This window comes from Tripterygium wilfordii, chromosome 14, assembly GCF_013401445.1.
Source record: "Tripterygium wilfordii isolate XIE 37 chromosome 14, ASM1340144v1, whole genome shotgun sequence".
Lineage (NCBI taxonomy): Eukaryota > Viridiplantae > Streptophyta > Magnoliopsida > Celastrales > Celastraceae > Tripterygium > Tripterygium wilfordii.
The window spans coordinates 13,437,913-13,450,893 of NC_052245.1; the positions used below are offsets into that span (position 1 = coordinate 13,437,913).

At 37.4% G+C, this 12,981-nt stretch overlaps 2 protein-coding genes across 3 annotated transcripts; both read right to left on the minus strand.

Moving 5' to 3' along the window:
• Positions 1-1,635: 1,635 nt before the first annotated feature.
• LOC120014281 (probable beta-D-xylosidase 5) lies at positions 1,636-4,594 on the minus strand. The gene is made up of 7 exons (XM_038866196.1): positions 4,118-4,594; positions 3,741-4,046; positions 3,458-3,627; positions 3,279-3,379; positions 2,850-3,191; positions 2,357-2,773; positions 1,636-2,268 (listed from the first exon to the last, which is right to left on the minus strand). Exons 1-7 carry the CDS (start codon positions 4,592-4,594, stop codon positions 1,661-1,663), a joined length of 2,421 nt encoding a protein of 806 aa, XP_038722124.1. The 3' UTR covers positions 1,636-1,660.
• A 1,189-nt stretch (positions 4,595-5,783) lies between these two features.
• Positions 5,784-12,941, minus strand: LOC120014507 (pleiotropic drug resistance protein 3-like). Of its 2 annotated transcripts, none has more exons than XM_038866476.1 (23): positions 12,479-12,941; positions 12,261-12,384; positions 11,952-12,034; positions 11,787-11,871; positions 11,312-11,471; positions 11,136-11,212; positions 10,980-11,033; positions 10,794-10,884; positions 10,134-10,717; positions 9,730-10,043; positions 9,274-9,434; positions 9,089-9,180; positions 8,833-8,986; positions 8,624-8,743; positions 8,474-8,547; positions 8,049-8,381; positions 7,659-7,949; positions 7,474-7,557; positions 7,241-7,374; positions 6,932-7,159; positions 6,674-6,845; positions 6,316-6,570; positions 5,784-6,121 (listed from the first exon to the last, which is right to left on the minus strand). In XM_038866476.1, the coding sequence occupies exons 1-23, from the start codon at positions 12,775-12,777 to the stop codon at positions 5,855-5,857; spliced, it is 4,236 nt and encodes a 1,411-aa protein (XP_038722404.1). In that variant the 5' UTR covers positions 12,778-12,941; the 3' UTR covers positions 5,784-5,854. The 2 variants fall into 2 exon arrangements, with proteins under 2 accessions (XP_038722404.1, XP_038722403.1); XM_038866475.1 differs by having other exon boundaries at positions 9,089-9,192.
• Between the last annotated feature and the right edge of the window lie 40 nt (positions 12,942-12,981).

Consider the following 12,981-nt stretch of genomic DNA (forward strand, 5'->3'; position numbering starts at 1 on the left):
GTTCGAGTAATACTATATTTGGTTCGAGTAATACAATCAACCGTTTCATATGGAAATGTGTGTTATAGAAAAATTTCATGACCACCTCATTCGAAGTTCGATCAATTCCTGTAATATTGTATATCTTCTCCAAAAAATCATCATAGAAAATTGACTCATTCACTACTAAACATTTCCTAGTAACACCAATGAATTTATAAATTCCTCTTGAAAATTCTCAGTATTCGCCGTCTATAACAACAAGGTCAACAACACTCATTTCTGTAAAAGAAAATGTAAAATTCATTCAGAAACACCTTATAAATCAAAATACTCGAACATATAATTACAATTACTCTAACAGATAATTCAAGACGACGCCTTTTCGATCCGAATCTCAATTGGGGTGAATCCTAAATTGACTTTTAGGTCTTCAAAATCAGTCCTCGGAAACATATTATAATAAGGAAACACACGAGCGGATCAAAAGTTACGGACGATCAAAGTTGGAAAACTGAAATACTCGAACATATAAAACAAAATACTCGAACAACAAATCTGAAATACTCGAACAGATAATTACAATTACTTTAACATGTAATTCAAAATGACGCATTTTCGATCTCTTTCCGAATCTCAACTGGGGTAAACCCCAAACAAGTTTTAGGTCTTCAAAATCAGTCCTCGGAAACATATTATAATAAGGAAACACACGAGCGGATCAAAAGTTATGAACGGTCAAAGTTGAAAAACTGAAATACTCGAACATATAAAACAAAATACTCGAACAACAAATCTGAAATACTCAAACAATAAAATGAAATACTCGAACAACAAATCTGAAATACTCGAACAGATAATTACAATTACTCGAACAGATAATTACAATTACTCTAACATGTAATTCAAAACGATGCCTTTTCGATCTCTTTCCGAATCTCAATTGGCGTAAACCCCAAATTAAATCTTAGGCCTTCAAAATCAGTCCTCGGAAACATATTATAATAAGAAAACACATGAGCGGATCAAAAGTTACGGACGGTCAAAGTTGGAAAACTTAAATACTCAAATATATAAAACAAAATACTCGAACAATAAAATCCGAAATACTCGAACAATAAAACGAAATACTCGAACAGATACAACAAAATACTCGAACAACAAATATGAAATACTCGAACAGATAAAACAAAATACTCGAAACAACAAATATGAAATACTGGAACATAGCACACAAAGTATCCTAAACTGCTTGAATGAAAACTCGAAACCTAAATCACAAATACAAAATTAAATAAAACATACCCATGAATAATTAGGTGCATAGGGGTGGTCGAATGAGACAAAAATCGTAGATTAACAGGGTTGAAGTGAAAGAAGAACGAAGAGAAAGAAGAACGAATTGAAAAGTGATGTTGCAGGAAGAGGGGAAAAGGTTTTTGAATGAAAACATGTGGAATAAGGGTATTTGGGACAATTCCTTTCAAAAAAGTGTTAGATTTCATGTTTTAAAAAAAGTGAGTTAGTTTTCAAAAATGAGTTTTGGAATGTGTTACTTTTCCAAAAAACCCAATCCCTAACAATGGACGAAAGCTAACAAAAGAAACAAAGAAAAACCCTGAACTAAACTCTAAATTCCTACCTAAATACTCTTCTCTTATTGGCAAAACTAGGCCTCTAGCTAATTGTAACTGAGTTGAACTGGGAATGAGATTACATTATCTCCCACCATGATTATATGCCCACCGGATGGCAAAAGATTGTAACCTGAGGTATCAACTATGTTCAAGCTCTTGCATGCATCAAACTCAAACTTCACTTTCTTGGTTTCTCCTGATTTCACAAATACTCTCTCGAAGCCAATCACTTGTTTCGAGTGAGTATCAACTATTCCCTCCGGTGGCTTCGAGTAAACCATGACAACATCACTTCCATCCTTCTTCCCAATATTCTCGACAGCAACTTCAAACCCAAATTTATATCCACATTCGAGGTCATCAATCACCACAGCATGACAATTGTTGATAGTGGCCTGTTCTGAGTAGTTCACGTTGCGACAATGCTGGAACTTGTTTAGTTTTATCTTCACTGAAGTTGCAGGGGATGTAACGCTGTAACTGAAATTTGTGTAGCTAAGGCCATACCCGAATGGGTATACCGTTGAGCCATTGAAGAACTTGTATGTTCTTCCAGGGTAACCCAAGCTATCAACAGGCCTTAGTGGCATGGATGTCATTGGCAGCATGTCCACATAACCAGCTTCATACCATGTAAGAGGCAATCTTCCACCTGTTAAAAAAGGGTACACAATTCACATAATTATAATCTGAATATTATGAAAGCAAAGCAATAGTATATATATATGATTTACATTTACCTGGATTGTATTTTCCGAAGATAACATCAGCAATGGCGCGACCACCTTTCTCACCAGGATATCCGGCCCAAAGAATAGCTTTAATTTTAGGATTGTTCTTGGCAAAGCTTATGTCGATCCCACCGGCTGACATAATCACAACAACTAGAGGACCTGAAGATGATTCAGCTACTTGGTTGATTAATTGAGTTTGGTAACCTGGGAGGAGAAGATCATTCCTATCCAAGCTCTCAGCCTCCACAGACAAGTCCAAACCCACCAAAAGAATAGTAGCATCAGCATTCTTTGCAGCATTCATGGCTGAAAAGATCAAACTATCGTCCTTGCAAGCTACGTCGCTGCATCCCTTTTCAGATGTGACTTCTCCTCCATACTTGGAGATACCATCAAATGGAGTAACAATTCCGCAAGGAATGCCTGCAACAACAACATCAAAAATGAAACAATTAGTAATCAGTAGATGAATATCATTTAAAGAAGATGAGAAGCTTACCAGCATAATTTCCAATCATTGCAGAGGTTGCTTTTGCATGGGGTCCAATAACTGCTATTTTACTGATGTCACAAGACTTCAAAGGGAGAGTTTTGTCATCATTTTTCAATAGTACAATTCCTTCTCTGGCTGCTTCAGTAGCCAACTCCAAGTTAGCATCTGAACAAACATCATTCTTTCCAAGGCTGTTGAATTGAGGGCTTCCATCAAAAAATCCAAGCCTCATAAGAACCACATATAGGTACTTCAATGACTTGTCAAGGTCGGCCTCCTTTACTTCTCCTTGCCTCACTGAGTTTCCAAGAGCTTTGGTGTAGTAGTCTCCACAGTCAAGATCCAATCCTGATCATGCAAATTAAGACAATTTTCATTTTGTCTTCTCTTTTTGTGTCAAAACAAAAGACAAAAGAAGAAGAAGAAGAAGCTTGCCTGCTTTAAGAACTTGTGCAACAGCATCCTCTTTTGAGTCACCAAGCCATTTGTGATCATCATACATTACCTCAATAGAATCACAATCAGAGACAATATATCTGCACAAAAAATTTATTAAGACAAAGATTTGATGATAATAAATAAATCAATATTAAAAGTTAAGCATGGTATAGTACCCATGAAGGTCCCATTCCCCTCTGATAGTGTTCTTGAGAAGATATGGATCAGCACAAGCAGGAATTCCATTAACCCGATTATAGGAACACATGACACTGCTCACGTCGCCATCTTTAACACACATCTCAAACGGCCTAAGGAATGTCTCCCTCATATCTTGCTCACTCACCTATACATAAAAATCCACGTACATCCATTAGAGAATATTTTTGTTAAATCAATAAATTAATAAACAGTGTCATTTATATTTATATAAACAGTAATTTAGTGTTAATATCTTACTCTTGCGTCAAAGTGATAGCGATCAACTCCCTTCCAGGCATCGACATCATAGGCAGCATAGTGCTTGCAACAAGAGGAAACTTTGAGAGGTCTAGAGTTCAAGTCGGTTGTGTTTTCAGTCCCTGGAACATCTTGCAATCCTCTTACGTAATTTGTAGCAAATATACCCACCACATAAGGATCTTCTCCTGGAGTCTCAATGGCTCTTCCCCACCTGGGATCTCTCACCACGTTAATATTTGGACTCCAATATGTCAATCCTGCTTTCCCCAGATTGTACATTGCTCTTGCCTCCGTCGAAACAGCCTGCAATAATATGTACAGAAAGATGAGTCTGGAATGACAAAGATCATTCACACAATAGAATATGGAGTTACCTGGCCAATGGATTTCCATAGAGACTGATTAAAGGCAGCAGCAGAGAGAATGACAGTAGGGAAGCTTGTAGCGCCAGGAATGGTGTCATCAAAGAAGGTTCCAGGACCAACATTGGAGACACCATGGAGTGCCTCTGACCACCACTGGTACTTGGGAAGTCCAATTCTTGGCACTCCAGTGGCCCAATTCCCGACCTGGTTGACTTTCTCGGTCAAAGTCATTCTGTCCACCAAGTCCTTGGCCCTGACATCGAATGGCAGAGAAGAGTCGCAGTAGATATAATCTGCCATGTCAAGACCAAGATCAGAAAATCTTGAAGCATGACACACATGGGTTGGACCTTGATCAGCAGAAGGAGCAGCCAAATCCTCTTGTACGGTCTTAGAAGGTCTAGCAGAAGCAAAGGCTGCTAAGAAGCCAAAGAGAAGAGCCAAAATGAACAATGCTCTTCTTCCACCCATACGAACACCCACCATTATTTTTTTGTTCTGTGATTTTTTGACTATATTATTGTTGTGGAGAGAATGGAGGAGGATGCTGACTATATATAGTGGGAGGAGTATAGTCATAGATACGTAGAAGAAGGATTCTATGGAAGATGAATATCAATATGATGATTATCATTTGTGAAAAGATACAGTTAGTTTACTCTGGTAGGATTTCTCTCAAGATGTGAATCTCTTCTCTTTCTCTCAAGAATAATATCCTTCTCTTCTCTTTCTCTCAAGAATAATATATATCCATGTTTATCATTCTGTATGAGAGATCATGTAGAGATTGTATCAACTTGTTTCCTGTGTAGGTGGGATTTTTGGAGTTATATACTCCCTTCCATTTTTGTTATTTGTTAAGATTCTATCAACTAATATCTGTGTGTGATAATTTTTAATTAATAATAATACAGTACTTAGTTATGAATCAATAATTAGCAGACAAAACATTTCTGGACTCAGTTAAGTTTAATTGTTTGTTTTGTACCTGATGGAGTTGATATCTAGTGATCTGCAGATTATCTTAATTTATATTACTTGCAAAGTAGTATTGTAATTTGTAATGATAATATGGATGATAAGTCACTCTTTTGTATCTACTCAACTTATCTTATCATTATTAATTATTTGCAATTTTTGTATATTGTATTGAAATGATATCATGGATATACATACAGTACATGATAAGTAACTCTTCTGTTAACTTAAATCCATATATATTCATTTCCATCGTTTCTGTCAGTTTGGATAAAACTGGGTTTGGATTTTCAAAAGTCTAGTCTTAGCCCACAATTGGAAAATGAAAGGCCCACGAACTTAGCCCAAGCCTTCCAGAAAGTGAGATGGGCTCATTTCCAACCTGAGACAAACTGAAGACTTAGTTTACGCCTTAATCTATTAGTTGGATTACTGTGACTGTGAGAAAGTGTTATTGGATCTTAATTGGAAGAGAAAAGCCCATGAATTTGGCCCAAGCATGCAAGAGGGTTAAATGGGCTCCTCGAAAACTCATGGATCCGCCTCTGGTTGAGGCCTGATGGGATGGGAAAACCCATGTCATTGTTGAGTACTACAATGACAATGGCATGATCATTTCCAGATTCAAAAGACCTGCACTTTCCAACGCCACTGCCACAAACTAGACCTAGTCCTAGTCCTCCATTTGGAGCAGATATCCATATCATATGCACCCTTCTTATAAATATAAAGTTAAATAACTGTAAATTCCATATATAATACAACAATTTATCTCCTCTGGAAGTTGAATCTTCCAATGAAGTATGCAAAAAGAGAAGCAGAGAAGATAGGGAAGATAATAAGAACAGCAGCTACAACACCTAAAAACTTGTGCTCAAACCCATAGTAGTCTTCTATAAATGCTGCAACTGTTTTACTCTCTCCGAATACTAATATTTCCTTCTCTATATCTCCATATTGTGAGCTCAGCAAACCATTGAGTGCCCAAGATGATGGACATAGATAATACAACCAAATCCACCATTTCGGAATACGCTGCAACAAAACGCATAAGTCATCTTATTATTCTGATTTCATAAACTAAATGCATATTCAAACAGTGAAATCTGACATTACAGATTGAGGGTGGTCATGGTATCCTTGGTTGCAGACACCATTTGCACCTTAAAAATAATTCTAGTTCAAGTTCAAGGAATTCATTGATGAAAAGTCATAATTCAAAACCTTACCGGTTTTGGCACAATGAATCCGGAGAACAAGTTCAGCATCGTGTAGCAAAATGAGCTCAGAATGGCCGCAACCTGAGGATTTGGTGTCAATGACACCATCAACATTCCTAGATAGTTGAAGGATAGCAGTGTACAGAACACGCCGTAGAATGACCAGAATATCTTGTACGCTGACCAGTAATAACCAATCATAGGATATGCAATGATCACGTAAAGAACTGCTTGGATAAACAAGTAAGGAACCTCCACTAGAACCTACAATATCAAGATTTCAGTTAGTAGAAAAGAAAAAAAAGAAGATTAAACAAGACAGGAATCTAAACCGAGGCAAAACAGGTTTTTATCAAGGATTTTGAACCTGTGCAAATGAATAGGCCCAAGAAGAGTACATTCCAGCAAACATTTCCCGGTACAGAACACTCCGTTCAGTTGCTATAAATGGTAGAACTGATGAACAATTGTTGATGCCGAAGAAAATTGTTACAGCATACATTGAACCAAACACATTGAATAGATCTTGCTGGTTGTTTCTGCAGAGCAACAAAATTAATCAACTAGAAACAAAGCATGCCATATTTAGCTAAAAAAAATGTTCAGCAAGATTATGATGGCTAACATTTTCTTTCCTTGCTGCCAGAACAGTACGCCGAAAAGCACAGATGAAGCACTTATGAAAATGATGCGATTCAAATTGTATGACGGACTTCGCCAATAAGACAAGTGCTGCTTCCACAAGCATGCTTTGAACTGATCCCAACCATTCCGAGGAAAACGAGTAGTGAAATGCAAGTCCTTGGAACCAGGAGATGGTGAACTCAACTGCTTGACCAACCTCTTATTTTCCCTGCAATAAAGAAAAAATGTGAAAAAAGAAAATCAAGGAAAGACTTAAAGTACTAAATTTCCCTTGAGTGCACATACTTACTCATACAATGTGGACTCTTTATAAATTTGAGCAAAATCCAGGCCAGATTCCGCCTCTACAGATTTAGAAGTAACCTCTAACATCCATGTCGCAGGGTTATAATTGTCTTTGATTTTGGGGACACCAGGTATGTTCTGATGCAATAATATCAGAAAAGTCAGGAAATACTTGTTTGCCAGAAGCACAATTTGTTATTTCTGAAAGACAATGGAAATTATGTTTGGCACTCTGACCTCAAAGTACTCAATAACCTTGCTTGAGTGTTGACCTAGTGGCCCAGAATAGATTATCCGTCCCCCATTTTTCATTAGGATCAACTACAGTGAAAGTATTTATGTCATATAAATAACAGTCGTTTAATAAGATCAACTAGATAACTTCTTTTTTTTTTTGAATGGAAACATTCACTTCATCTCACCTCATCAAAAGCCTCAAAGATGTCGATACTTGGTTGGTGTATGGTACAAACGATTGTTCTTCCAGTTTTGACTATATTCTTCACTGCTCTCATCACAATTGCTGCTGCTCTTGCATCTAACCCTGATGTCGGTTCATCCATGAAAATTATAGATGGATTGGAGACAAGCTCAACAGCTATTGTCAGCCTTTTACGTTGCTCAGTTGATAAACCATTAACTCCCGGAGTTCCTACTAGACTATCCTTAATCCCATTCAGCTCAATAGTTTCAAGGACTTCTTCTGTAAAATCCTGTGAGACATTCAACAATAAACTTCAGTGTGATTCTTTATTCTCATAAGGTCATGTTTAAAACAAGACTTTCATGGTTCTCTATAAAGGATAACATACGTATTTGGTTTTTGAATCAATCTCAGATGGAAGCCGTAACCAAGCAGAGTAAATAACCGATTCTTCAACAGTAATTTGTGGTGAGTGTATATCAGTTTGCTCACAGTAACCTGATATTCTAGCAAAGGTATACTGAACTTTTGGGTACCCGCCAATTCTGATATCTCCTTCAATGTCACCACCAGTTTTCCTTCCAGAAAGGACATCCATAAGAGTTGTTTTCCCTGCTCCACTAACACCCATTAGTGCTGTCAGAATGCCAGGCCTGAAGGTGCCAGTGATATCTGAAAGAAGTTGAAGCTTCTTCTGTGTAACACCTCTCTTTCTAATTTCCTGAATCCAAAAAATGAAAAAAGAATGATGTGATGAGTGATATCTTGTTGCTTCTTGGAACTGAAAACCAAGATCAGCTCTAGAAGAATTACCAACGGGGTATCAACGCAGTACTGCAAATCCTGAAATGTTAATGTTAGAGGCTCAAAGGGTAAAACCACGCTTTCTGCAAAATCCATTAATGGTGTCATTCAAAATTGCATTATACTGAGCTATTGTTCTTAAGATATAAGGTCTTGTACCTGATTTACAATGCGCACCATTGGATTTTCTCTCTTTGTCTAAATCACCATTGCAGTCTTTACTTCTTTGTAGTTGATTGTACTTTTCATATGAAATAATAGCACGGGAATCCCCCGGAGCTGAAGGCATTTCCATGTAGTAGTTAAAATGAATGCATCAATTTGGGGTGTTTGTTATTAGGTTATCGAGGAAGGGAAGATCGACTTACGTTTCAGAAATGTTAAAGCCAGGGTAAAAACGATATTGAAGAACACAATGAACCCGAACAAGGCAGCAATGGATATCCAGTAAAAATAACCCTCAAAACGTAATCCACGACTCTCTAGAATTTGATGACCTATAGTTATGTTTCCAGACATCATCTGCATTTGAACATTAAGAGAGATGAGTTTATCTGCTTAAATTTTACACATATTTTTATCCTAATTGCATCAACATGTCTTGGTGAAGTGGTCATACATTACCTTTTGCCACCGAGGGGCAAGAAATTCATTCACAGACAGTCCTATCTCCCCATATGTTAAAGGACAAACCCAGAATCCCCACTTCAACCAACCTGGTAGAGATGCTGCAACCAAGAAAAGAGTAACCACGATGATATGATCAAACATATTGGCATAATTCTGACAAAAACTATAGGAAATATTACCTTTTGGGATAATGAAGCCACCAAATACTAGAACAATCAATATAACTATGCTACCAACTATTGTTGAGGCAACCACGGTTTGGAAAAGTGCAGCAATAGATCGGTACATTGATACTGATGCTAAGTGCACAGCGAATAGTAGAAGGAACTGGCAGGAAAATCTGAAAAATATAACAAAAAGGCACACATATCAGCAATTGTCTAATAAGCGTAACCTCGAACAATACCAGGAACTGCATATTTACACATCAAGCTATTGTCAAAAACCAGTTCAGATTGATTGCATCTTCCTACTTCACCAAAATGTTACCAAGCTCAGTTCCGTTTTTATTCCAAGTTATATGATTTCTTTTACTATCATCGATTCAAGTCCATGGAATAATATAACCAATTCAGACATTTACAGTTGCCTGATGTAGAATTGGAAAGACGAACATGAAATTTTCGAGGACTTACCTTCCGAATTCAGGGCTGTAACCAATCACGTAGTAAGTAAGAGCTGTCCAAACAAAAGCTTCCAAGAATGAGAGAGGAACTTTTAGGATAATGGAAGGGATTGCATACGCCCAAGCAGGGTAGAAGAGCATTTCTCTCTGTTTATAGAAAACTGCTACTCTTGAAACAGTCATGTGCAACTCTGGAAATCCATCTACAAGTAGTAAAACCAGGGCATAGAATAGAGAACCCATGTAGTAATTTGCATGAATCACATCAACCGCCATTCGGGTTCTCAGTAAAACAGTCATCGTTACTGAGGCAATGACAAGTAGCTGTAAAGAAAATATCACAAGAACATGCATTAAAAGAATTTATCAAACAAGAAGAAAGCATAGAGGCATCACAAATGCAAAAGTTGGTACCTGTGCAGATTTGAATACATAGACAAAAGAGTTCCTTTTCATTAGGAGAAACTCCCTAGCTGTGCAAGCTTTGAACAATTCCCATTTGGTTAATGAGTAATCACTGAAGGATAAAGCATCCTGTGGCCCTTCGGACTTATCAAATGGCCTTGAAAGATCCCTATTTAGCTTCTGACCAAAATCAGATTCCTGAAATCTCTTGATGAGCTGATCAACTGAAACATAATTATAAGGTTGTTCTTGAGAGTGCCAATACTGAGCTTGATCTTTCTTTGATATAACCTCTTGAAGGAAGTCAGCAACACCTTTTCTCTCGGGGCATCTAAAACCACAGTCCTCAAAAAACTTGCATATGGAACTCCGAGGGCCGTGATAAACAATCTTTCCTTCTGCCATTAGAATTACGTCATCAAAAAGATCAAAGGTTTCTGGTGCTGGTTGAAGAAGTGCAATCATCGCTGTTGCATCAGTGATATGGACCAAATGCTGCAGGCAAGATACAATCTGGAAAGTGGTGGAACTATCTAACCCATTCGATATTTCGTCCATGAATAAGGCTTTTGTTGGCCCAACAATCATTTCCCCTGCATATAATAATCAAAGAACATAATTAAGCATGTTTAAATCCTTAAACTCCAGAATTAGCAAAATCTTCACTACCTGTCGTCAATCTTTTCTTTTGACCACCTGAGATACCCCTCCTCATGTTGTCTCCAACCAATGTATCAGGACAGATATCAAGTCCAAGAATCTGAAAGAAAATCAGTACAAGTGAACCAAAGAATCAAAGAACTAGCCATGTCTTCAACAAATATCCAAAATCCAAAAAACAATCTGATTAACTACCTTCAATATATAATCTGTCTGTAGGGTACTTTTCAATCCCTCCACTGATATTGCCTGATAAAAGTAATTTAAATCATAATTTATGTAAAGTCCATTTTAGCAAACCAAGAAAAGAAAAAGACTCCTCACATTGAGGAATTTATAAGTAAATATTACCTTCATATAAGTATCTATATCAGGATCTGGGACTATTCCTCCTTGTTTCTCCCTTCTACTGAGTTCCACCAGGATCGCTTGAACAACAAGATTTAAATTAATCAATAACTAGTTTTAGCTATATTTCATTTATTTTTAAATCAAAATCATTGATTCGCATGCCCAATGAGCCTTACCGGCTTTGCTTCCAATGCCTTGACAGCATGCAGAAAAATCAAGTGTTTCCCTCACTGTCATCTCTGGAATATGCAGATCATACTGGCTGATATAAGCTGCAGTTTTCTGAGGAACAAACTCTTCTACTTTATAGCCATTGTAAGACATCTCCCCTGAAACCTGCATGTAAAACCACATGTAATATCAATTATAAGGCTCTTCAGTGCATTTTGGGTTTCATGGTAGAATAAATAAAGGGTAAAAATGCTCGTGCATAAGGCTCCCGCAGTGAGTGGGGTTGGGGGCAAATAGGATGTACGCAAACCTTATACCCATATAATATATGGAGAGACTGTTTCCAGGAATTGAACCCGTGACCTCTAGGTTGCACCCCCTGCAACTCTAACACTAGGCCACATGTTTGCCTAGAGAATAAATGGCTATTAAAAAAATGGGATTTCACAGGTTTGAGAAAACAGTTCAATTGTTGAACACCTTCAAGGAAGGGCTTATTTTTCCAGAAAGTGCTAACAATAATGTGGTTTTACCACACCCAGGAGGCCCAAGCAATAATGTCATCCTGCAACAAAAGAGAGATGTGAGTTGATATTAAACCGCAACATATAGATAACCTTTCAAATATTTGCAGTTCAATTTTACCTTCTTGGCTTAATGATGCCACTGACATTTCCAAGGATACTTATCTTGGCTCCTTTTTGTGAATCAAACAAACGGGTGCATTCCTGTCACAAACAGAAGACAAACTTTTTGCTAAATAATCATAACTGGCATTTTAGATAAAAATCGCTAGCTAATCATTCCAGAAGAACCAAATTTATCATTATCTAATCATCATCATCATGAAAGCTTTTTCCCAAAACTATGTTGGGAGCGAGTACATGAATCCATAACAAAAATTAGTAAAAATCAAAGTTGGTTGCTATCCAATGAGTAGCAGAAGTTACTCACAGAGAGCATGCTTTTAACAGTATTCCAAAGGGTGGGCAGAGGCTTTCCATGAACCAACTCACAGTCTGCTTCGACACTAAGATTTTCAAATCTCACTTCCACAGTAGGCAGCTGTATGCCAACTCTAGTAAGAAGTAAGAACATAATCAAAGGCCAGTATCAGTCTATATATAATAAATAAAAGCAAAAAAAGAAGTATGTCGAGTATATATGGTTACCTGTCAATTCTGTTTCTGAGTTTCTGCAACAATTGAAGATTATCATTCTCAATGTGTTTAATGAGCTTCTCTATGAACAATTGCCGCTCTTGAGCTCCAAGTTTTGCGACATTGACAACCCTTTTTCCTCCTTTCTTTTCCTCAAACAAGGAGGTGGTGATCCTCTCAAAAGTGGGAAGTCTCTCAACTGCTGCCCACTGTAACTTAAACTCATCATCATCATCATCACGATCACCATCTTCACCTCTGAATGAGTTCCTGATGCTTCTCCCAATCTCTGAAAACTCAAACTCTGCCATTGTTTTTGATTTGAACTAAAGCAGAGGTCACTCAGAGCTTCTAACTATAGTTCAAGACTTGATGTATATAGTGAGGGCTGTTTTTTATCCTCACTTTTTTTTAGTTTTTTGGGAGTTGTGATGAGGCCATGCAAGATGTCAGAGCTAGTTCATTCTATAAAGCAAAGTAAATGGGGCATGAAACTTGCTGTGAATATATATAAA